The sequence below is a fragment of the Haplochromis burtoni genome, unplaced genomic scaffold (assembly GCF_018398535.1).
Source record: "Haplochromis burtoni strain Fernald_Lab_line unplaced genomic scaffold, NCSU_Asbu1 Contig_429, whole genome shotgun sequence".
Classification (NCBI taxonomy): domain Eukaryota; kingdom Metazoa; phylum Chordata; class Actinopteri; order Cichliformes; family Cichlidae; genus Haplochromis; species Haplochromis burtoni.
This window is the reverse complement of record NW_024582790.1, coordinates 138,343-163,210: the sequence shown is the minus strand read 5'-3', so window position 1 is coordinate 163,210 and position 24,868 is coordinate 138,343. Positions and strand designations below refer to the sequence as shown.

General features: G+C 43.8%; 2 protein-coding genes across 2 annotated transcripts; both read left to right on the top strand.

Moving 5' to 3' along the window:
* Positions 1-33: 33 nt before the first annotated feature.
* helq (helicase, POLQ like) lies at positions 34-15,614 on the top strand. The gene is made up of 18 exons (XM_005945036.3): positions 34-979; positions 1,224-1,785; positions 1,892-2,070; positions 4,763-4,963; positions 5,038-5,110; positions 5,204-5,301; positions 5,724-5,822; positions 5,984-6,129; positions 6,213-6,452; positions 6,610-6,751; positions 8,447-8,551; positions 9,006-9,207; positions 9,688-9,845; positions 9,937-10,035; positions 12,826-12,999; positions 13,108-13,221; positions 14,566-14,700; positions 14,901-15,614. Exons 1-18 carry the CDS (start codon positions 803-805, stop codon positions 14,982-14,984), a joined length of 2,988 nt encoding a protein of 995 aa, XP_005945098.1. The 5' UTR covers positions 34-802; the 3' UTR covers positions 14,985-15,614.
* A 377-nt stretch (positions 15,615-15,991) lies between these two features.
* hpse (heparanase) lies at positions 15,992-24,868 on the top strand. The gene is made up of 12 exons (XM_005945038.3): positions 15,992-16,331; positions 17,273-17,403; positions 17,641-17,769; positions 17,841-18,014; positions 18,399-18,570; positions 19,052-19,099; positions 19,980-20,073; positions 20,156-20,262; positions 20,592-20,706; positions 21,146-21,270; positions 22,133-22,279; positions 24,017-24,868. Exons 1-12 carry the CDS (start codon positions 16,105-16,107, stop codon positions 24,174-24,176), a joined length of 1,629 nt encoding a protein of 542 aa, XP_005945100.1. The 5' UTR covers positions 15,992-16,104; the 3' UTR covers positions 24,177-24,868.

Here is a 24,868-nt window from a genome sequence, read left to right as displayed (position 1 = left end):
TCGTTACTCATTCCAAAGATAAACCAAATCAAGATAGAAATCACCCGGAACACATAAAGTCTTAGGAAAAGCAGCCCTAAGCCTCAGATTAGCTTTAGTTTGTGCCACTTGTCAGCTTGCTATTAATGTATGTTAAAGCGGTGTTGCAGTTTGTCATTGAAACGTGACTGAAACCACGTACAGCTGTCCTAAAACTCCTAAACTATCCGAGCGGCAAACATCACATCTAATTACCGTTTCAAAACAGACTTAACCCGTTTTCAGTCGAAACTCAATTTTTCATCCAAGGCGTCTAATTATTACGGTTTGATAAGACTTAATTTTTTAGCATTTAAAAGCTAATCGAGATGTTTAATTGCACGTTTTGACACTTTTTGAACGACTGTAACTCAGAGTTAGCGCCTCAGTAAACCGAAAGCGGAAGTGATGGTGGCATTTCTCTCTCACTCCAGGATTAATGATAGTTATTTTGAATGAAGGAGTCGCTGAGCTGCTGTAGATGCGCGTTTAGTGAACGTTAATTATTACTGGTGGTGTTAAAAGTTATTCCATGGACACACTTTTATTTATTTGAGCTTGTTTGTGATTAATTTGTAGTTTTTGTAACTGAATGCCGGCGCTTGCTAGCTAGCTGCTCACTGAGCCTGTGTGGGCTCTTTGGTGTTTTTAGGTCTCATCATTTAACGTCAACTTGTTTAAGGTGGCGTTTAAATGGCTGCAGCAGCAGGTTAGTGAAGTATGCGAGAACTATAAAATGTTTATTGTGTTTCACATGTAGCCGCAGGGGTCTGCGCTCACAGGGATGAACAACGGAAGGCTGGAAGTCAAAATAAAACGAGTCTGTCAGAGGAAGAGGGCGAGAGACCACCTGAAAGCTCACCTGACACCTGCCAGGAAGAGGGGAGGGGCTATCTGTTCCCCGCTATGCAACTCCAACAGGAGGATCAGCAGCATCATGGCTGAAAGCAGAACTGTGGAGGTACATCTTGCATATTGACCAGCAGGGTTCGACTCTCCTCAAGTCTGATTGCATTGAAGTCTGTGAGAAAATGAGCATCCTCCTCACCTAATCTCTGAGCTCAGTGAACACCTCCCCGATGTGTTTAATGACTCAGTTGGTCATAGAGTAATCAGCCTTTCACTGGCAGAAAGAAAAATGATGCCCTGATCGATTAATAACCTGTTTGAAGTCCACGCTGGTGGTATTCTTTTTTTCTTGGCAGTATTGCAGCGACAGCGAGGATTTATTCGGCGACTATGACAGCATCTTAGGGGATTCGTCTGTCCTGGCAAAACTGGATGATGCCGAGCAAAATGAAAGGCTTCGAGGGGTGGAGCAACAACCAGAAGACGAGGATGTCCTCTCAGACTCCATTCTGGACGACCTTGGAGATGAACCCTTCGAGGACCTACCGGCCAGCCAGCTGCAGTTTAGGGAGGAAGTTCAGGAGAAGGCGAAGAGAAGCCGACTCCAGGACAGAGACAAAACCTCAACGCCTTTCAGAGGACTAGCAAACGGAGAGGGTCCACCCAAGAGACCAGCCGGAGCGAGGAGGAGCGTTGCCGACCAGCTGAAGAGGACGATGCTTGGCAACGCAGCGGCTCCTTCTGCCGTTTCACGGACAGTGATGCTGAAGGAGGCGGTGGTTTCTGAGGAGATAAACGTCGCCATGCAGGCCATGGAGACTGTCTCTGCTGACATGCCTGACCTTGGGCCATTCTTTGGGCTTCCAAGCAAAGTGAAGGAACTGATGTTTAAACTGAGAGGAATCCAGAGTTTGTATGGTGAGATTTTTGTATATCACAATAAAATTGAAATATTTTAGTTTCTGCACAGAATAAGTCAAGTGAAGACATTTACAACCGGTTTTGTTTTTTTGGGTTTCTTCAGACTGGCAGCAGACGTGTCTGAACTTGGACTGTGTTCAGCAGAGGAAGAATCTGATCTACTCCCTTCCCACCAGTGGTGGGAAAACTCTAGTGGCAGAGATCCTTATCCTCAGAGAACTGCTGTGCAGGAGGAAGGACTGTCTGTTCATCTTGCCCTACATATCGCTGGTGCAGGAGAAGGTACAGAAACCACAGAACATCAAAACATATCAGAAAAGTCTGTTTTGTCAACAGAATGCATAAATGCTAGTAGATGCTACTGAGCTGCTAATGGGTAATAGGCAAATGAGTAAAATTAATCGATGTTGTTTAATGTTCTGTTGGGAAACTTTCAGACTGGGATTATTGTTGATGTTACTCTCACTCCTGAACACGAGCAAATGGGTTAGTTAGATTTTGGTCTCAGATATATAAAAGTATATCATCTGCATAGAACTTGACAGCAGAGGATAATAATATTTGTGTTTGTGGAATAAAAGAGGAGTAGAAGTAATGACTTTCTGGTTGTGTGGGATAACAAGCTTTGACTTAAAATATAAAACGATAAAACTTCTAAGCGTAAATTTTAATTTACGCTTAGAAGAAATACAAATAAAAATCAGAAATATAGCACTGTGGGGTGATACAAACTGCCATGGTAGTGTGGATTATCGATTTCCTTATCAATTCTCATTGGCTCCACTTTGAGAGTCACCACCATCTTTAAGCACCATATCAAAGACATTACATTCATGCAAATTAATTACATGCAGTGTGGTCAAAGGTTTGTGCATGTTGGAGGTATTTTCTCTCTTTGTTGTGATCAGTGTTGGGGTCATTACTCAAAAAAGTAAAGTAAAAAAGTTATTACACTGAGCACTTTTCTTAAAAGTAATGCAGAACGTTACATTGCACATATTTCTATCATAACTCTGGTTTTACGTGGCCTATCAACACAATTTAAAAACTGGTATAAAGTCCACACCTTTTCCGTCAATTGTTCCGTCTGTCCTGCTCACATCTCCAATGGTTGTACACGTTGTCATTAACGTGGCTTCACTCCACATCAGCCGCTTTGCTAGCTAATGCTGGGCAGACACTGTGCGATTTTTTTCAGCTCCTGCTCAAACTGTATGGTTGACTCGCAGGGGTTAGAAGTTCGTAGGTCACGATGCAGGTCTCACACTATACGACCCGATGCTCTGATGCGACCTGAGTGCTCACACTGTGCGTCCATAAAATGAAGGTTATAACAGAAATTCTGTCGCCCCCTTTCTGACTTTCACTCACACAGACACGCACACCACCACCATCAACTTTGCTAAATTGCTAATGAAAAACATTGATCAGGCAGCTGTGATTGAGCAGCAGTGTAGATCCAACTATTTTCACGGTTGTTGTGGTCGTGATAATTTTGTGAGGCCACATCGAAAAGGCTCAGATGAACTTGCCATAGTTCTACAAGTTGTGGCTCCATCGCTTGTGTCCAGATCACACGCTGCACTGCCGTGCTGCGCCGTCTTTTTCGCTGACATTTGTGTTTGCGCGTGCGCAGTGTGAGAAACTGCGGTGACACCCTCACGACCAAGCGAGGGAGGATCGGGAGCTGGTCGTGAGGTGTCAATCGCTTCTCGTTACCCCACGTATACTACACGATGCACGACGCACGATGAAGGCCAAAATCCGGCCGATCGCCAAAACGGTCGCACGACTCAAAAATCGGCTCAAAATGGGCCAAAAATCGCACAGTGTCTGCCCAGCATAAAACACCGGCGTCGGCACATAAGGACGCTGTCATAGCCTGTCAGCGACGTTGATTAGCTGCGTATATACGAATGAGAATCGCGTGATTGGCTGAACTATGGAATAAGGTGGCATCGTTCTAATCCCATACGGGAGCAGCCAGTCACTTACTGACTAACACTGCCAAACAGAATTGTTAACATATTTACTTTAATTTCAATTCAGGTTAGATTTTTTTTGTACGCAACGCAGATTTTTTTCTGCGCAGAGACGTGCCAGCAGTGTGCAATTGCGCACGCGCGCAGCTTAGAGGGAACATTGCTTACGAGGACATTATACTGCTACTGTTCTATCGAAATTTTAAACAAATATCCTCATATGTGGCTCTCATTTTTCTTAGAAACAAAAATCAGTAAAAAAAAAAAAATCTGGTAATTCTTTGTTTTTACATTCATCAGGTCCCAATATGCCCAAATATTAAAGATAAATTAAAAATGCATGCCATGGAAGAGTTCGAGTCTTAGGAGGTTAAAGCAGTTGTCATGGTGATTCTATGCCACTTTAGAAACATGAAAAGGTAGAAACGGGCCTGACTGCTTATCAGTTTGTTACCTGTTGAAGTTCAGCAATGGTTGTCTTCAACACAAATGACGATTCATTTTATCACGGTGCTGGTCTGGGGTCAGCATTCACTCATCTTTAAAATCGCTCTGGGCTCTTGGCTAGCTTAGTGTTAGCATGCTGTCTGTGCAGGTGCTTGTGAAGAGCTGAAGCTGTGTTAACAGTGATGCCGTTTTTCTGTCCTGGAGCAGTCTCCACTTTACCATCACACTCTCATCCTTTTGTGCAATAAAAATAAAAGTCATGTCCACACTGAAGACTGCACCACTATTTTCCTCTGGCACACAAACTGAAATCAGCTGATCGTAGTGAGAGTGCAAGAACTGATAAGCAGGATCCATAGGCAGGCAGATTAACGATTCCAAGGAATTGCACTACTACTCTCGATTTTCATCTCTAATCATATCATTATCATATTTATGTTCATAAGAAATAAAAGAGGATCAAAACTAGAGCCTTGTGGGACACCTTTGAGAGACATTAACAGCCTTCGTTTTGAATTCTTAGGAAGTACTTTTCACTTTTCCAGGTGCGTGGTTTAGCAAGCTTTGGTCTGGAGCTGGACTTCATGGTGGAGGAGTACGCTGGCAGCAAGGGCAGGTTTCCTCCCGTGAAGAGAAGAAACAAGACGTCCCTTTACATCGCAACCATAGAGAAGGCTCACAGCCTCGTCAACTCTCTGATAGAGAGCAGCAGGCTGGATAACCTTGGACTGGTGGTGGTTGATGAGGTACCTCCCACTTTGGATGAAAGGTGTTTTATACGGCTGGAGGACATTTAACTGAGATTTTGTTTCTTCTGCAGCTTCACATGCTGGGTGACGGCAGCAGAGGGGCCATTATAGAAATGACTCTGGCCAAAGTTCAATATGTGAGCAGTAAGTGTCTTCTTATAGTCTCCATAACTCAATCCAGCCTTAATGTTAAAAACAAACTTCTTGCTTTTGGGTTCTTTTTCTTTTTTTTCCCAGAAACAACTCAGATAATAGGAATGAGCGCCACTCTGGGGAATATCAAAGACCTGCAGACGTTTCTGAGGGCTGAAAATTACACGAACAACTTCAGGCCTGTAAGTGATTGAATCAAAGCTGCACCCGAACCTTATAAAACCCTCGAGTGAACACTGACCCTAACTTCCTGCTTCCACAAGGACTTGCTCGAGCATAACACACAGATTAGTCCACCGCTGAAAACAGTTCCTGACACAGCTGTTTGAGGGGCTCACTGAGCGTTGTTAAAGTTGCTCATTAACTAAAATCAGGTCTGTGTGTCATGCAAATGAAACTCTCAGAATTAGTCACGACTTATCAGCTGCACATATGAAAATGGATGTGGATGAGCTGTTGATAGTCAGAGGAGAACTTGTGTTTCAAGATCGTTGCATGGAACTGCTGGTTTCTATCAGCGGGGCTTCTTCCTGTCTTTTAAACTCACTTTGAGAGTTTGGGTAAATTGGCGCTCTGTGATTTATTTTATTTTGATTTTTTCCAGGTTCAGCTGAAGGAATTCGTCAAACTGCACGACACCATCTACGAGGTGGACCCAAAAGAAGAGAACTGCTTCAGGTTCTCACGTCTTCTTAACTTTAAAGTAAGTAAAAAACATAATTAACTCTAACAATACAGTGGAGGATCACACCAACACGCCGTGGCCACATTAATATGTACAGGAGACATTTTTCCTGCAGTAAATTAAAGTTTAATGTCCTCCTCTTTCGTTTTCGTGGTGCTTGGTCTTTCTCTTTCCTGCAGTACTCGAGCACGATGCAGAAGATCGACCCGGATCACATCATCGCTCTGGTGACCGAGGTCATCCCAGCGCACTCGTGTCTGCTCTTCTGTCCCACCAAGAAGAACTGCGAGAATGTGGCGGCGATGATCTGCAAATATCTGAAAGAGTGAGCAGCAGCCACTGGGTGACTCCTCCCACTCTGCCGCCCATGCCAATTACTGACTCAGAAACCTTTCTCGACTCTTTCAGGGACTTCTTGCGGCACCGCGAGGAGGAGAAGGGCGTCCTCCTCAGGGAGCTGCGGGACAGCGGGAATGGCTCGTTGTGCCCGGTGTTAAAGGTCACTGTGCCGTATGGCGTGGCGTACCACCACAGCGGGCTGACATCCGAGGAGAGGAAACTGGTGGAGGAGGCCTACTCCAGCGGGGTCCTCTGCCTCCTCACCTGCACCTCCACCCTAGCTGCAGGGATCAACCTACCTGCTCGCAGGTGAGCCGCTCATTAAACAGCTTTTTCCCTTTCCTGTCACAGCAGTCAGGAGCTCACCTGCGTGTTCATGTGTACATATCAAAGGTTATGCACATTTGCTGCTGCTGAAATGATCTGACCTCTGTTTGACCCCGGTTTGACCTCTGTTTGCACACAGAGTGATCCTGCGCTCGCCGTACATAGCCACAGACTTCCTGAAGAGGAGCCAGTACAAGCAGATGGTCGGACGAGCCGGCCGAGCGGGGATCGATTCGGTGGGCGAGAGCATCCTGATCCTGCAGGAGAAGGACAGGAACATGGTAACTAGAGCCATGAGGGACTCAAACTGATGTCTGATTAAAAACAGTGAGCCTAAAAACTGAAGCTTTCCAACAATATTATGTCAAAATACTTTTCTTAATCCTCAGATATCTGAAATACAGACCTGCAGGCATAAAATCTGTTTTAGGTTATTAAAAAAACAAAGAAACGTTAAATTAAAAGAGTTAAAAGGTTTAAAAGCTTTATTAAATCTTTGTGTGTGTTTATTTGAGGTCAGCAGCTGCACAGAAACCTCTGTAATGTGCAGGGTTGGACTGGGACAAGCCCGGGTATTTTGACTAGTGACCAGCCCACCATGGTATTATAGGAAAAGCCATAAAGCCTTTATAATAAACTTAAACCTACACCATCCTCCCTATTCTGGTATTCTAAACAGTACTTAGCAAAAATATAAAACAACCTAATTTATAATTACATATACCTAACTAATAGGGTTGCCAAAGGGAAAAAATAGGGAACCACTCCCCCACCCTCTGCCTCAAGATGCTTAACTGACAAAACCGATTTTAATTTAATGCACGTATCAAACAAATGCACATAAATCTATTATTTTTCTCCAGTAATTAAATAGATTCAACATCTTTCTTCAAGAGAATTGCAGACTGCACAGATGGTACCTTCCCAAAGGAAAGAATACTATAACTTACTAGGGTGTATACTAGGCTTAATATTTACTGAATACAATAATGGATTTCTATACATTTTACATCAGATGTAAAATTTGGTTGTAAGATTCAGATAATTATTCATGAAAAGCGAGACATTTTAAATGAGAATAAGAAAGAAAAGTATTTCTTTGTGCCCCCCTCTCCCTGTTAATGCCCTACCTGGCCCCCTGGCAAAACTTTGCTAGATGCGCCCCTGCACAGTTACCAGCCGTCAGCTACGTAAAAAAGGATCCTGGTGTTACTTGTCTCTCAGAAACAGTTCATAACTTCCCTTCAACTCATTCATGTCACCTAAAAGGTAAACCTGTTTCTCCATCACCTCTCTGATGATTCAGTAAGGACATCTCCTGGTTTCATCTTCATGTTTCCCTAGATATACAAACCGATATCATGACCAGCAGTTTTACAGCTGTGGCTCCAGCAAACATCAGCTGATACTAGAAAGTAATATTAAATAAATTCTAACAACAGCTGATCAAGCTTAAACGTGCTGCTGTTGTTTAGTGCTACAGCCACAGGTTTCTGTTTCTGGCGCAGAGAGAAAAGCTGATCATTGATCAGTTTCATGATTGAATTAGCAACTTTCTACCTGAAGTACGGCACAAATCGCGTTCCTTTTCACCTCAACTTTAAAGTTCGACCTCCTCGGCTGTAATTGGTCCAGCCCAGAGTCAATCATGACCAACTGGCTAATCCACCACCATTCATTTATACCGTTAAAAAATTAAAAGAAATAAAACCCCATTGGCCCATAAATACGAAAAATCACAAGCAGCCCACCGGGCAAATACCTGGTATGCCCGATGGCCAGTCCAGCCCTGGTAATGTGTTAAAAACAATAAAATTAAGGTGGATATAATAACATAACAATAACTCTTTATGACTTCTCCACCATCTCCGACTCCTGCTAAAACAATCTGATCAGTTTCCTGTGAGTTATGACAAAATAAAAGCATTCAGTTAAACTAACAGATGTCAGATAATTCTGCTTTTGTGTGATTTCAGGCTAAAACACTGGTGTGCGCGCCGATGGAGAGCTGTTACAGCAACCTGATGCACGATGATGGAAAAGGCCTCCTGAGCCTCGTCCTGTCCCTCATTGGATTAAACGTAAATCCTTCTAATTCACTCCAAATCCGAGCAGATTAGCCAGCAGGCGCTAATCTCTTTTATCTCTGCATCATTATTTAATATCAAATGGTACCTCTGTGGGGTCTGACTTTCTTTTCGCTTTTATTTTGAAAAACTAAACTGAATTAGTGGTTTATAAAGAAGCAGCTGATTTTTCTGTATCAGTGAATCTGTCTGTAATTCTGGTTCATTCTAGCTAATTCTAGGTTTTTATTTTGTTTGGTTTGTGTCACTGATGGCAACATTGTCTAACGAACACAAGCTTCGAAATATTCAGTTCACGGAATATAATGGATCCAAATATTTCCATATATCCTTGTTTTTTTTTGCTGAACTGGCCAATCAGGATGCCTGATCAATATGTTTTTAAAAATAATCAGATCACAGCCTGATTCAACTGGTGCTATTGTCCTATGTCTCGTGGTTTCTGCAGATCACATCATCCGTGGAGCAGCTGCAGGACTTCCTGCAGGGAACGCTGCTGTTCGTGCAGTGGCAGCAGCTGTGTGTGGGGAGGAGCCTGCTGGAGGCAGTGCAGCAGTGCGTGGATGTCCTGAAGGAGAAAGAGCTCATCACAGTAGACTCGCACAGTCAGAGTCTGCGGGTCACCAAGCTGGGAAAGGCTACGTACAAAGGTACCCTCGGCATACCTGTAGGACTCCTTACTTCCTCTCACATGACTTAGAACATCATGTTTAATCATGATTCTGAAAATCAACAATGAACACAGAGTTGCAGAGTTTTGCTCCTGTTGGCTCTGCATGATGTTATAGCGAGGGAAATCCCTAATATGGTCATCTCAGACACACAAGACTCACCCACTTATGTTCATGAGGAGCAGCCAATAAGAAGACAGTTGATTTAAAGGAGGAGGAGTTAAAACGGATTCAAACATGGAGGGTCATTTTAGCCTGGGCCGGCCACCAAAGATCCTGAACAGGGTAAACTCGTGTCCCAGTCTGGTCCCACTGTTGTCAGATGTTTCGATTCATTGGGCTTAAATAAAGTTTCAAAGATCCTTTTGTAAGGTCAGAAAACTGCGATGGTGTAGTTTTGTGTGTCTGTAGCTGTTATGATTCGTGACGATGAATTAAAGCATTCATGGTGTTCTTCAGCCTCGGTGGATCTGACTTATGCTGAGGTCCTCTACAAAGACCTCTCCAAAGGCCTGGAGTCTCTGCTGCTCAACAGCTACCTGCACCTGGTCTACCTGGTGACCCCGTACGACCTGATTGATCAGTGCAAACCTGACTGGATGATCTTCTTCAGGCAGGTAAGCAGAGCCTGCCTCAGAGCCTCTTGGCCTCCTCCTCCTCCTCCTCCTCCTCACATCTCTCACAAGCTGCTCTCTGCTTCGTCTGCAGTTCACACTGTTGTCTGTGGCTGAGCAGAAGATGTCAGCTGCTGTTGGCGTGCCTGAGAGTTTCGTGGCAAGAAAAGCTGCAGGACAGACAGTAAAGAAGGTAAGAAAGTTCAGAACACAGATTTAATGCTTGAGATGTTCAGGTTTTATTTCATTGTTTTTGAGACGTGACCTGTGAAATGTACTCGAACCTGACTGTAAAGAGAGAATCACGAACACGCATCCATGAAATCAAAGATGAAGACCAGAAGCTGCGCAGGTGAACGCAGAGTGATGGAGGAAGCATCTGGATATGTGATGTGTGGCCGCGGTTTTGAAGGTCTGTTAGAAGCTCAGATTAAAACACGCTGAACGCTTCCAGACAGATTAAAGCTTCAGTACAGGATAAAAACATCCAGCTTCACTGTGAAATCTCACAGAGTGCTGCTGTTTCTCCTAATCCAGTTAAAAAAAACTTTACTAAGAGCTATTTCATCAGCACTAATTCATTATTTTATCCACAACCTTTAAAATTCTTTCATACAAATGCTGCATGAAATAAACAACTGGGGTGGCTGTAGCTCAGGTGGCAGAGCAGGTCAGCCACTAATCAGAAGGTCGGTGGTTCGATCCCAGGCTGCCTCCTGGCTGCATGCCAAATATCCTTGGGCAACATACTAACTCCGTGTTTGGCTACTGGTGGTGATCAGAGGGCCCGGTGGCGCCAGTGTCCAGCAGCCTCACCTCTGTGCGCCCCAGGGCAGCTGTGGCTACAATGTAGCTTGCCGTCACCAGTGTGTGAATGTGTGTTGCGTAAAGCGCTTTGGAGTCTTTAGGGACTAAGTAAAGCGCTATACAAATGCAGGCCATTTACCATAAACAACTGCACGACCACAAAAGCCAAAAGTAAGAGCTGCTGCTGTTAGCAAGCAAAGCAGGTTGGAAACAAGAAGCAACTTTGTGCTCTGTCGTCATGCTTTTACTCCCCTGAAGTAAAAGCGTGTAAAAATGTAAAACATGACCAGCAGAGGGCAGCAAACATCAAGAGCATTGATTAAACTGTTCTCTACTGTGACGGTATTCTTCATTCATAACACACAGCTCAGTTTAATGTAGATCTCATAGCTTTAAATTTAATGAATAAAAACGCAAATCCTGAATATTTATACATGTATATCACATGTATGAAATACAGTGCTCCATAAATAATCATCACTGTATGAAAATATATTATTATGTTAATATAGTATTTAATACACAGTGTAATGCAGTTTGTAGCACCGTCTATCAGTTCTAGTTTTCTTGTTTGATTAACTCTGGAGTTTTTATTTCATGTTTCCAGCCTGAATCCAGCCCTCTGCTGGAATCACAGTAATCCTGATCCTGTTCCAATAAGCAACAAAAACTGGAGTTTTTGATCTGAATTTGTTTTTTCTTTTTTAAAAAAAAAAGCTGTATTGGCTCCTCTGATTTAATCTGATCATGTAATCCTGTTTTCCCTTTGAACTGCTGGATTTCAGGGTCTGATCTGATCTGACGGGCTTAATCCTGCCAGATTAGTTTTTTATAACTGCCGAGCTCTGGTGTGATGTCTAGGGGTGGGTTTAAAAAAATCGATTTTCCAATTCAAATTTAACTTGACTAAAGACGTAACCACAAAGCACTGACAAGCCGTCGGTGCTGAAAGCAGACATCTCACAGATTCTGAATCTGGAGGTTTTGTCACTCTGACCAAAATTCACTGAACCAGCAGCAAAAGAAGATCCAAAGTACACTTCACATTGTCATGAATTCACGTATTTCAAGAGCAGTTTACCATCAAAAATCTGTTTTCTGCATTATTTATTACATTATTACATTATTATTGCTTATTACGCACCAGTCTACAGTCGTTTACAGCGCTGTCAGCCTCTGTTTGTTTGTTTGTTTGTTTGTTCCAAAAATGATAACATCCAACAAGAAAGCCTAATTTCTGCTGTTCAATACCAAAGAAATGTAAAATTTTACAAATGATGCCAAATTGCAAAACACTTCCATGTCTCTAATTAAACTTCTATGACTTTGCTCTACATCACTTCAGTAGCGTCAGGTAATGTTCATATGTTGATTCGTGGTTTTCTTCCGTTTTTGTTCTACTGCAGAATATTTTTAAGGTGGTTATCTGCTATAAAAAGACAGGCCGGGAAAATCTCCATGTTTTTCTGTGTTTTATCCTCAGTTACTTTGACACAAAGGCATCTCACAAGTGTCAGTACTGACAAATGATCAGAATTATAATATTTCTGACTGTCTGAGTCCAAATTGAATCGAATTGATTATAGAAATCGGTGATGATACCCAACCCTTGTGATGTGACGGACTCAAGCCGTTCCCTTACTCCAGCTCCACCCTCCAGAGGTGGATGTTTGCACCTTCACAATAGGAAATGTTAATGTTGTTTGCATGGCACAAATCGAAAGGTTAAAGGTCGTGACTTTTTTCCACAAGCTCCTTTAAATGGTGAGGAAGTAAAAATGAGACGTGAAGCACGAGCAGGCAACTGTGAATAATAATGACACAGTAAAGACACGTCGGAGGGGGAAGTAGAAACAGAGTCACTTCCTGTTGAGGGTCACAGACGAGCCTTTCTCAAAGGAGGCGAGTGGCGACCTGACACCATCGTTTCTGCTGCAGGTTGTTGTGACGTCAGTTTAATCGTTTCACTGAAACTTACTAACATTGAAAATCATGACTGGAGTTCAGCCTGCTCCATGAACGCTGGATATGACAAGCGTGATCTTTGAATTTGACCTGACAAGTGGTGCAGGTGATGAAGGCAGATTATGATGACGTCATAATCTTTTTGCTCTCTGAACTTTGTGATCGAGCCCCAGCCCCCCCCCCTTTCAGCACCGTGCTCTGTTTGTTTCAGGGCGTGCACTTGGCGGCGGTGAGGAGGATGTACCTCGCTCTTGTTCTCTTCTCGCTGCTGAAGGAAACGGACGTCTGGAGCGTCTCCGAGCGTTTCCAGCTGAGCCGTGGCTTCGTGCAGACGCTGCTCGGCTCCGCCTCTGCCTTCTGCTCCTGTGTGCTGCACTTTGCTGAGGTACCACTGGAGTTTACCCGGAGGTCATACCAAAATGGGCAGGCTGAAGGTGAGCCAGCAGGTGTGTCTCAGGTGAGATGGTGATGCTCTAATGTTTCTGTGTCTCAGGAGCTCGAGGAGTTCTGGCCGTTCAGAGCGCTGCTCGCCGAGCTGACACGGCGCCTCAGTTACTGCGTGAAGGCGGAGCTTATCCCTCTGATGGAGGTGGCTGGAGTCCTGGAGGTGAGACACCTTCTTCACCTGCTTTCTTCTTCTTCTTTTTCTTTTTCTCCTCCTGCATCCTTTTCTTACTGTGTGCTCGTGTGACATCATTGAAACACGTTAAGAGTGTTGAGTTTCCGCACCGTCACAGTTCGGGGTGATGACATCATCAGCCTGTTGTCAGCTTGGAGGGTTTACAAAAAAAACATGTTCTGTTATTTTGTGACATTTTCCCTCTCTCTGCTCAGCGCACGTCAACGCATCAGCGCTCGCATCCTCTGCTGTCATTCGATTCTACTTCCTGCCCAAGTGCACATTAGAGCTCCAGTACACTCCCATCTCTATGTAATAAACACGTGAGTTTGTGGACCACAGGAAGTGGACCATTTCAGCAGTTACTGATCACATGAACACCATCTTCATCCACCTCAGCTCAGGTTTTATTTTGTAAAAGGGTTATTACAGCTTTAAGTTCCTTCCTGTCAGCTTTCATTGATCCTGTTAGCATCCATTCTTTCTTCTTCTTCTCTTTATTGATGTTTCTGAAAGCAGCCCTGGAGGTGTACCTGATGAAGGTAGTGAAGGTCAGGGAGAATGTTCAGGTTCTGTGTCTTCGCTCCGTCATGTTAACGTGTTAAATGTCCCATCATGGCTGTAAAGTTTTACTTTATCTCACTGTGACGTGAAAGCTCAGAAGGATTTAGGCCACAGCTTTCTTCTCTGAAGATCGCTGATGCATCCGGCTCCCTCACACTTCACTTTATTAAACTCCTCTTAGATCACTTTTTATATTTTGGTTTAAAAACGCTGCAGAGGGGAGCCAGATGTTTCTCATGTCAGCTTATTCCACTCAGCCTGATTAATCAGATTCACTCTGGAGACATTCAAACTAAAAGGTCATGTTTCAGGATTATTTGAACTTTATTTTGTAGACATATTTAAACTCGCTACAGGAAGTGCATCCTGTGCTGAATGTGGCGTGTTAATGGTTCTGAGAGAGTGTAAGTGCTGCTGACACCTCCGTGAGCAGGAGGTGGTTCGGGTGCGGTTGTTATTCGGCTCACGGCCCGTCCCACCTCTCCTCTGCCAGATGTTTCGCTTTTGTCCCAGTCACCGCTGACTAATCGGTGAACGTGCTGAGCTGCTGATGTTTGTGTCAGCAGGTTAAAGAGAAATGGGCGGTGCTCGCAACCCTGAGGTGTCCCATGCTCGACGTTTCTGTATCAAGGGAACAGTTTTATTCAACGTGAAAAGTTTTTTTTTGCTTCAGGTGATTTTAAGTGAGAACCATCTGAACCCTCCATAGCTTCTCCTTGTCCTCTGCCTCAGCTGAAGCTCTGACATCACCTCTTTTTTTCCCTGCAGTCCAGAGCAAAGCAGCTGTACGCTGCCGGCTACAAGACGCTGACTCACATGGCGAACGCCGACCCAGCCGCTCTCTGCACAGCCATCCAGAACCTGTACAGGAAACAGGCCAATCAGATCGTGGCCGCAGCCAAGGTGAGACTGTCCTCAGAGATCACGCCCACACGAGCTGATCACCGTACCTGAAATCAGCACGAGTACTGATGGTGTTAAATGACTGATGTGATGCTCTGTGGAGCTGACAACACTCACAGTCGGTCTCCGTGTTTGATGACATTACAGTGTGAAGAAACACTGAAACAGGAAGTTTAACTGTGACAGTTTCTTTGTTTCAGATGCTCGTGAGTGAGAAAGCCGCAGCTCTGCAGGAGGAAGTGGATGAACTGCTGGCGCCGCCCTCTGACCTGCCACAGCTCTGACATCTTCTCAGGAGTTCTACCCTCTTTGAACACTTCTGATCTCACTGTTACATCATTTCTTATTAAAGTAACTGGGATGTCCTCGCCGTGTCTGTGCCAAAAGCTTCACTTCCTGTTCTCCTCACCTTCTTTCAGCCATTCATTGCGCTCTTATTTTGTCGTCTGTACTTCTTGTTATCACACTGAGAACGTGAAGGTCGTTTTTTCACGCGAGGAAACGTTAAAGGTCATTTTCTGCTCGTTAAAGGTTTCAGCTTCACCTGAGCAGTGTGAGTGTGTCAGGTGAGCTCAAGTGAGTCTGTTTCAACCTCAGGTGCCATCAGCAGGAAGCTGTCAGCTGTTTTTGCCATGACATCATCATGTCTTCACCTCCGGAGCACACAGAATATGTCAGTTGATGGAGGCGACCTGCACCTGATGGTTCACTGCTTTGAGAAAATGACTCATTACTGCGACTTTTCTCATTTTAGTAAATTTTAAACATTAAATATTTAAACTTTATTTTCTGTCTGTGTTTTTTGGGCATTTATTTATTCTGAAAACTGAAAATAATTTGTCTGCTACATCAGACAGCTGACCTACCAAAATAAAAGCATGTGTGTCATCAAATAAAAAATGTGTAATCTGTTTTTATTTGCAGTGGATTCATTTGATTTTTAATTTCAGTTTGTTTGGTTAAGTCGAACTGTTTCCATTTTTGATGATATATTTTTGACATTTTTCTCTTATTTGGAAGATTTTGGTGTTCTTTAGATGTGTTCATATTTTTTGACATTTTAATCTACATTTTAGGTCATCTGATTTTTTTTGTCTTTAAATATAAAAATATTTAAAAAGGTTTTTGGTTTTTTTTGGTTTTTTTTTAAATCATGAATTCTGAGGACATAAATTTGAGTCTTTTGATAATTTATTTTAGTGTTGGTTTGGGGCTGTGGTTTCTTCGTTTCTGGCTCGTTATTAGATGAATATTAATTTCAGGTCATTGATCACTGATCGATTGATGGAGTGTCGTCTCTCGTGATTCCTGCTGAAATGTTGGACCTGCATATAAGTTCGTGATTTGAGGTCCCGGTCGTTCTGTGTGCGCGCACAAGGACGCGAAACAGGAAGTGTGACAGACATGAGGCTCGCGCTGCTGCTGTGCGCGCTCTGCTGCACCGGGACTCTGGTAACCGGAACCGGAGGATCCCGGCTCCTTGATGGACCCCCCAGGGAGCCGGACCGGGACCCCGGTCTGGGTTTGGGCGTGGACGTGTCGGCCCCTCTGCGACGCGTGGAACCGCGCTTTCTGTCCGTGACCATCGACGCGAGTCTGGCTTCACAGGAGAGCTTCGTGTGGCTACTGAGGTGAGCTCTGACTCTAATCCACCGACGATTGTTCCGTTAAACAGGAAACACCGGGTTAAAACAGACGGGAGGTCAGAGGTCACAAAATCAAAAACTCTAAGGATCAAAACTTTCAAACTTTTGTTTCACTTTCAAATCTGATCCTGAGTCAGTTCACCTGAAACCTGTTAGCTCCGCCTCCCGCAGTCTCAGACCAGGTGAGTATCACCTGCAGTTCAAGTTTGGAAAAAAAAAATAATCTGAAGCTGATTTAAAATCTTTAAAGGATTGAGAAGTAAGGTGATCCTGAGTCAATCCAGGTTTCACTTCTGTTTCCAGAGTCCGCATGGGAATTCCCAGAGTTCCTGTTTAAGCAGGAGCACACCCGAGAACCACAAACACTCTTAGATCTGAGAATAACCCGAGTAACCCGCTGACCCTCATAACCAAATAAAACTGCTGTAAATTTGAACTTTGAATCTCGACAGCCAAACTTAGATTCATGTTTCTCTGTGAATCCGACACGTTTGTGCTCCGGGAATAAACTCGAGCTCCAAAATCCCTTCTGTTTCAGTAACATGATGGATGTGAGATAATCAGCACAGATCTCTGCATGCGGAAACCAGAGGTCAGAGGTCACGAGTAAAATCATTTCCAAAGTCTCAAAACCAGGAAAGGAAATCAAGTTAAAGTCACATGTTTGTAGTCAAAACGGTTGACCAACTTAAAAACTATGACATCAGAGTTATTCTTCGTAACCCTTCAGGAGTTGTGACAACAAAATAATTTCAAAACTTAGATTTCAGAGCAAAGATCAAAGTGAAACAGAGCTGGGGTCGTTTAAAACCAGCAGGTTTCGGTGCTTTGACCCGCGAATATTTCCGAGCATTCTTTAATGTGAACTGCGTACTGCTGTCAGTGCAGCAGTGCATCATGGGAGTGACTCTGAGGTTTCTCTGCAGCTCTCGGAGGATGAGGACGCTTGCAGCAGCTCTGAGTCCGGCCTTCCTGCGATTTGGGGGGACGCGGCAGGACTTCATGGTGTTTGAGCCTCACAGGAGGCAACAGTGGGAGGAGCCTCAGGACGCTGCAGGTAAACACGATCGCCTTGTGACCTCTATGACATCACACTGATCTGGAACATGTTGATTTCTTTGTTTTATTTACAGGAAATGATTTTTTTAATGTGTCATGTGATTCTTTTGTTTTTAGTCTAAGTTCAGGTTGGAGACTTTTTCTTCTTATTCAGTTTTTAAGTGTTGAAACTTTTAAATAGTTGAAATGTGAGTCTCTGACTTCCTGACCTCTCTGTGACCGTTGAAACTCCCAGGTGAGTCATGTGACCAGACTTTCCTACCCCCGTGGATGGAGGAGCGTCTGAAGTGCGACTGGGCGAAGCAGAAGCTGGTCCTGATGAAGGAGGACCTGCTGGGTACATACAGGAGCTTCTTCTTCACAGGTGAGTCCTGATGTCTGTCAGGCATTGCCATGGAGATGCCACCCATTCTCTGACCGTCGTCTCCCTCTCAGAGCTCACCGTGGACCAGCTGCATGCCTTCGCCAACTGCTCTGGCTTCCAGCTCATCTTCGGCCTGAATGCTCTGCTGAGGACGGCTGACAATAGCTGGAACAACAGCAATGCTGCCCTGCTGCTGCAGTACTGCCAGTCCAGACATTATGAGATGTCCTGGGAGCTCGGAAACGGTACGACTCCTTCTCTGATCAGCTGATAATCAATAATCACAGAGCCTCAATCAGCTTGAGTCTGTGACCTGCTTATTTAGGCCTGCAGACTTTATTCTGCCTTTTATTTTGAAATGCAGCTAGTGATGTGTGTTTCCTACCACCTGATCAAACCCGTTAATCAGAGCATCAGTAACAGGCTGACACTGTTAGTGTAAAATCTTCTCAGGCTCCTTCTTCTTCTTTATTCTGCTTTCAGTGATAATATCTGGCATAATGCTGAAATGCTGCGGTTTCTTATCCAGTGTTTCAGTTTCACTTCCTCGCCTTCATGTGGCGTGACGCACAGACAGGAAGTCACCTTTCTTCTTTACATGATCTCTAATCAAAGTGATCTCTAATCAGAGCCAAACAGCTTCGAGAAGAAGGCCGGGATCCGGGTGGATGGGCATCAGCTCGGGCTGGACTTCATTCGTCTCAGGAAGATGATGTCAGAGTCCAAACTGTACCAAGATGCTGGGCTGTACGGGCCGGACGTTGGCCAGCCGAGAAACCACCACGTAGACTTACTGGACGGGTGAGAGGTCAAAGGTCACCGTACAGAGACAGCTCATGAAAAGTTTCTGCTGTCAACACAAAAGAGCATAAAATGTTTGGGGGAAAAAATTACATTTTTTTTTTTTCAATGAATTTTTTTCCTCACATGAAATTTTGCGTTACGAATTTTTGAAAACAAGACACATAATAAAAAATGAACGTTTTTTACTTTATTTCTCTCTGTTTTCAGGAATTTTATTCACTCTGCTCCTTGTCTGTCATGAGCTGACAGATTCTGAAGTTTTCAGCTTTTTGATCTGATCTGATGTTTTAACGTCTCTCAGATACCAACGATGCAGAGAAACCTAAAACTTTTTATTAAAGGGAAGCAGCTGATTTTTGTGCTCTAACTGAGTTACAGAGTCACATGTGAGCTTCAGTCTGCAGGAATAAGACAGAAAACAACTTAATTACTGAGCTGACGCTGCCGATTTATCCATGAATTCTTGTGACTGTTGCAGATTCCTGCAGACCGGAGCCGAGGCCATCGACGCCTGTACCTGGCACCAGTGAGTTCACCCTCACTTTATTTACTCTGAAATGTAATTTCTGAGTTAAGTCTACTCTCACAACATAATGCATGCAGTCACAAGCGACGTGCATAAAAACTTTGCATTTTAACTGTAAATGTGAAAAATGTCACATTTACAGTCATTTACAGCCTGAAAGCTTCTCCGTCCATCGGAGGTAATTAAAAGTTTATGCACTCCTACTGACAGTGAGATACTTTTCCCATGCTTTTATTGTGAAACTGCAAATGTACATATCAGTCAGAGACTGTTCAGAACAAATTATTTAGCATTTGTAACACAAATCTTGTTGCAAGGAAACAGAATGTCAAAGTTATTAAAACTTAACAAAATTCTAATATTTTTAGTCCAACCGACATTCAGTGGATATAAAGTGTCTGTATGCTCCCATAAAGACAACAAAACCAACATAAATCTGACTCCAAATGTTTGTTTGAAGTCTCCTAATTTTGAATTTATTAAACCATAAATTCAGAAAATAGTTTTGGACTTATTAAGTTGAAAGTTGGTCATAAAGCATCAATACTTTCTTCAGAAAGTCCAAAATTCTGAATCATAATCAGACAAGAAGAGATTTAAGTCAAGATAAGATTATTATTCATCATCCACACTGACAGTTAGTTTGGGTGATAAATTAGGCTTAACAATGATCACATCATTCACAAACAGCTGAGCACTGGTTGAGACCAGCAGTGGTCCTAAACTCGAGCCCTGAGGCACACCTGATTTAATTTTAAACGATATCAGTGACACCTCGGCCTGAAAAACTGTTCTTTTATTCCCAAGCCTTCATGCTGCTTTACTGCTGTGAATGCTTCATTCATAACTCATAAAATAAACTTGCTCTGCTGTTTGTCAGTTATTACGTGAACGGCAGAGACACGTCTGTGAAGGACTTCCTGGATCCTGAAGTCCTGGACTCACTGGCCTTAAAGACCAATGAAGTCATGAAGGTAACGCTGTGCTGTGTGCCAGCAGCTCTGTGCTGGGTGTGTTCGGAGTTTCACCGGGTTTGTTTCTTCTCATCCGGCTCAGAAAGTGAAGCTGGCGTCTCCGGGAAAGTCGGTTTGGCTCGGAGAGACAAGCTCGGCGTACGGAGGAGGAGCTGCAGGACTGTCGGACACATTCGTCGCAGGATTCATGTGAGTCCCTCATGTCTGCCCTGCTTTAGTCTTCTCTCTGAACATCATGAACGTCGTGTTGTATTCAGCCAGACCTTCAGTCAGACCAGAAACATAAAGCCATCATGAAGGCATTCAGGCATGAGCTCAGAGACCATTTCCTCGTAGTCTTCTAGACCTCTGGACCTCGTTGGTGTTTTTCAGACTGATTTCTTTCTTTCAGTAAACGATTTTTATTGTGCTGAATGTGTTTTTCTGTGGATGAACATTTCTGCTCTCAGCATCTCTGAAACACTCTCAAATATCTCTGAGTTGCTGCTGAGATGTCTCCATGCTGGGAATCTGTGCAGGTGGCTGGATAAATTAGGCCTGGGAGCAGCACTTGGCCTGGATATCGTGATGAGGCAGGTGCTTATCGGCTCTGGGAGTTACCACCTGGTGGACGACAACCTGGATCCTCTTCCTGTAAGACAGAGTCAGGTTGATTCTCTTAAGTATTCCAGCTACGCTTTCATGTTTTTTACCTGTGCAAAATCGTTTTAAGAGTTCCTCCTTCCTACACTCAGATTGGATGTTATTGCTTAACCTCTTAAGCCCCAAGCCTAACTGATCTCCTGCCTTTTGCCCCTGTATCAGGGGGCGTTGGGGCTTAAGAGGTTAATTTTGTCCACTTTGGGACATCAAATTAATTAAAAACCTAAACGGACATGTTTAGCACAGACTCAGTGAGTTCATTAACTGATCATTTGTCAGAAAATGTATGTTAATCTGATCAAATCAGGACCTTCACACTCATACTGAGCGTTAACGTGGCTGAAATAAGCTGCTGTTAGTTTATGTGCTCGATGCATTTCCAGATCTTCACAGTTTGTCGTTGTCCAGTAAAGGTCGTGTCCTCTTTCAGGATTATTGGCTGTCTGTTCTCTACAAGAGGCTGGTTGGACCGGAGGTTTTAAAGATTCAAGTGCTTTCTGAGTTTGGCCGAAGTAAACGAGTGAGGATGTATCTGCACTGCACCAACAGGAAGAGGTACGCTTCACATCCTGCCCTCATACAAACACCGAGACCTCCCACCACCAGTAACCCTGCCACATCAGGTGGACGGGATTTTCTTCCGGCCCGTCCAGCTGTTTATACAGCTGTCTAAACAGCTGTCTCTGCAGTGGTCTGAAATAGCTAGCTCAAGATAATGATGTAAGGTATTAGCAGTTAGAAGTAACAGATAAATGGTTAACAGCTGCTACAGCTCCCTTCAAGCAATGTCCTGTACAACAAGATAGTTTCTACATGGAGCTGCTCAGAAAAAGGATTTCTGATTTCATATATTTATTTAAATTTGTACTGTGAACATCAACACCTCTGAAACTGGACTCACTACAAGCCAGAGGAAAGAAAAACTCAGATTTGAAAGTGAACTGTCCTTTTAATGAATCAGCTGAGCTTAGGATCTTTAAGGTTTATTTTTCCTATAAACCAGCAAAAACGTCTGGAAACAGAAACAGAAAAAAAAATTCTTAAATCTTAAAATAAGAAAAGATTGAAATTCTTAAAGCGTTATTCAAAACTCATCTCAAACCTGAATTCTGAATTATGCAGAAATGGGCAAAGATTAATATCTCAGTTTCTGAAAACCTGAATGTCTTTTACTTCAGCTCAGGAACAAACATCTTCAAACTAAAAGTGTTTATAGGAGGAAAAAAGCTTTTTATTTCTTGCTGTGTACACTGACACCAGTAGTAATTTCCTAGAGATTTCCTTGATAACTGAACATAATTTCTGCGCATGTTTTGCTTCGTGTGAGTAGAAACGAAGCTCATGCTTCGTTCTGTGTTGTTTGAGGTGAAGTGGAAGTCAAGCTGAGTAATAATGCTGCTGTTTTGCGTGTCTGCAGCTACAGACGTGGAGCGGTCACGCTGATGTCAATGAACCTTGGGAAGACGCCAGCAAGGATCTCGGTGCCCGCCGTCTTCTCCAACAGCACAGTGGAGGCTTTTGTCCTGGAGTCTGAGCAGCCCGGGGAGGAGGGACTCTACTCCAGGTGCCTGAACGTACTCAATGAAGCCATTTTCCTCCTAGTTAGAAATCTGCTTCGACCCCAAAGAAGACAGTTGTTTTTCACTAAATATTCCCGGCTCTGCGGAAGTACAGTGAACCTTAGATAATAAGCCCCGCCCCCATTTTTAGTGAAATACACACAGTGAAGAAGCAACAGGTCAAAATCTGTAAATGAACACCTGATTCTACCTGAACATCAGGATTGGCCCATTGCAGATGTTTTATGTGCTGATGATACACCGCTCTGTGTGTCAGACGGCCCAAACTCTGCAAGCCTAAGAAGACACGTTCAGGTCATTATAGTCGACCTGTTCTGCCTCTCCTCACTTCCTGTCCTGTCTCTGCTCTTCCTGTGGTGGAGGTTCACGATAAAGTTACGAATAATAAGCTCCGTGTGTGTAGTGATACCCGCAGGCCGAACACTCATTATTACAGTATTTTCTACTCTTTGATCTGAATGATGTCATCTCAGGGACTGAAGCCCCGTCGGCTACTGTGTGAGAGGGAGAGCCAAAGTGGCGTAAAGCCAGCCTTGTTTCAGACAAGGGCTGAGCTCTGAATCATGCAGAGCTGCTGTGCTGGAGTCAGAAAATAAAAGCATGGAGCTGATGTCTTTTCTCTTTTTAAATTTACATTTTCTGTTTTTGTTCTTATGAATCTGAGTCTCTGAAACATCTGGATCTCCTGAACTCAGTGACGGTGAAACGGTCTAAGCTTAAAAATGAAGAAGAATCCAGCAAATGTTTTGATGCTGAGGAAGCATCAGCGGATCATATCGCCTCAGCATCCAGTGAAACCTGCAGTTTTTACCATCTGCAGGGACGCCGTCTGTGTTTCAGCTGTGATGGCTGGTTGGTGTAGAAACCTGAAGACCAGCTCACATTTCTCTACAGAAGTGAGCCTCAACACTTCCTGAAAGCTACTTTTTAAATCCTTTAAAATGTTATTTTACTCATGAAAGCAAAAACAGGGGCGACAGTGAATCAGACGCTGGCTTCGGTCTTGTGACGCTCAGATTCAGGTGTTTATCGAGTCCTATGAGAGCTGCTGAGGTTGACCTTTTGATGCTTTTGATCTGTGGCTTTGCTCTGCTTCAGCGTGCCGGACAGAAAGCTGTTGTCATGGTGATTTAATGCCACCTGAGAGCGAATCAGCTGATGCAGACAGCAGCAGGTCGAGGACCGATGCCGTTGATGTGTAACTCTCTCTCAGGCTTTTATCTCAGCTGTGCTGACGGAGGACGAACAATGGCCTCATAGTTTGGGCTCAGCGGCGTGCTTCAAAAGAGTTCAAAGGTCACCGCCGTGAGTCAAAACTGGTCAGCATGAATCGACAGTCTGACTCCCGTCCACCGCTCCACAGCACCTCAGCTGCTGGAGGCTTTCTGAGAACAACTACATAAAAATCAAAAGCTTTACCTGATTTAACCGACCAATCTCAAACTAGCCCCATCCTAAATCCTCCTCTTACGGTGTCATGATCTGACTCATAAGCTGTGGTGGAAAATGATACAGGCATAAACCCGGAGAAGGGTAACTCTGCCGATGACACCCCGCACTGCTGCGGTCCGACCACAAGGGGGCGCACACAACCCTAACACCCGAGGATCATAAACGGGATGAGTTATGCAGAAATGGGCAAAGATTAATATCTCAGTAATCTTTGTGTTTGACTAGTTGTGTGGCGGTTAGCTTGATGAGCTCATTTCCTGTTTCTGCAGGTCAGTGAAGCTGAACGGCGAGGTGTTGATGATGGTGGACGATAAAACGCTGCCTGAACTCAAAGGAAAACTTCTCCTGCCGGCTCGCCACCTGCAGCTTCCTGCCTACTCGCTTGCCTTCTTCGTCCTCCCAGACGCCCAAGCTCCGGCGTGCAGCTGATGACATCACACGGAGAGGTGCTGTTTCCTCACACCGTGGACGCCTCAGTGTCAGATTTTTAGACAATACTGCCACTTTCTGATAATGAGTTTATTGATTCTCACTCCTGACCAAACATCTCCATCTATGTCTCCACCCACTCGTCAGTCACAGAGGCCACGCCCCTAATAATGTGAACTTCAAGGTTGATGAGGATGATGGATATGGAACAATATGGAATAAGATACTTAAATGTTTTTTTTATAACAATTTTCAGAAACCAAAAATATTTTTGATACGACCGTGTTTCAGCGTGTCATCAGTGAGGACGTCTAATGATCTAATTAATCAAAAAGCACAATGCTGACGCCGCCTCTTCGCCCTCATCGTCGTCAGCAGGCTGGAGCACGTCCTCCTGATGCTGCAGCTTCACGTTATCATGACAGCAAATGTGTCAGAGTTTAAGCAGCGGGGAGACAGTGCTGTCACCATCAGGTCAGACTGGGAACTGCAGTAGCGTCCTCCATCATCTTTATCCAGTCTGTTCATAAAAACTTCAGTAAAACTAGAAAAAGGTTTTGAAACTTTAACCAGATGTATACATCTTTATAACAGATATTTTACACTGAAAATATAAATGTGTAATATATATATAATAATATATCTATAAACTTTAGTGTGAACTCTGCTAATTAAATATTTATTTCATGAAA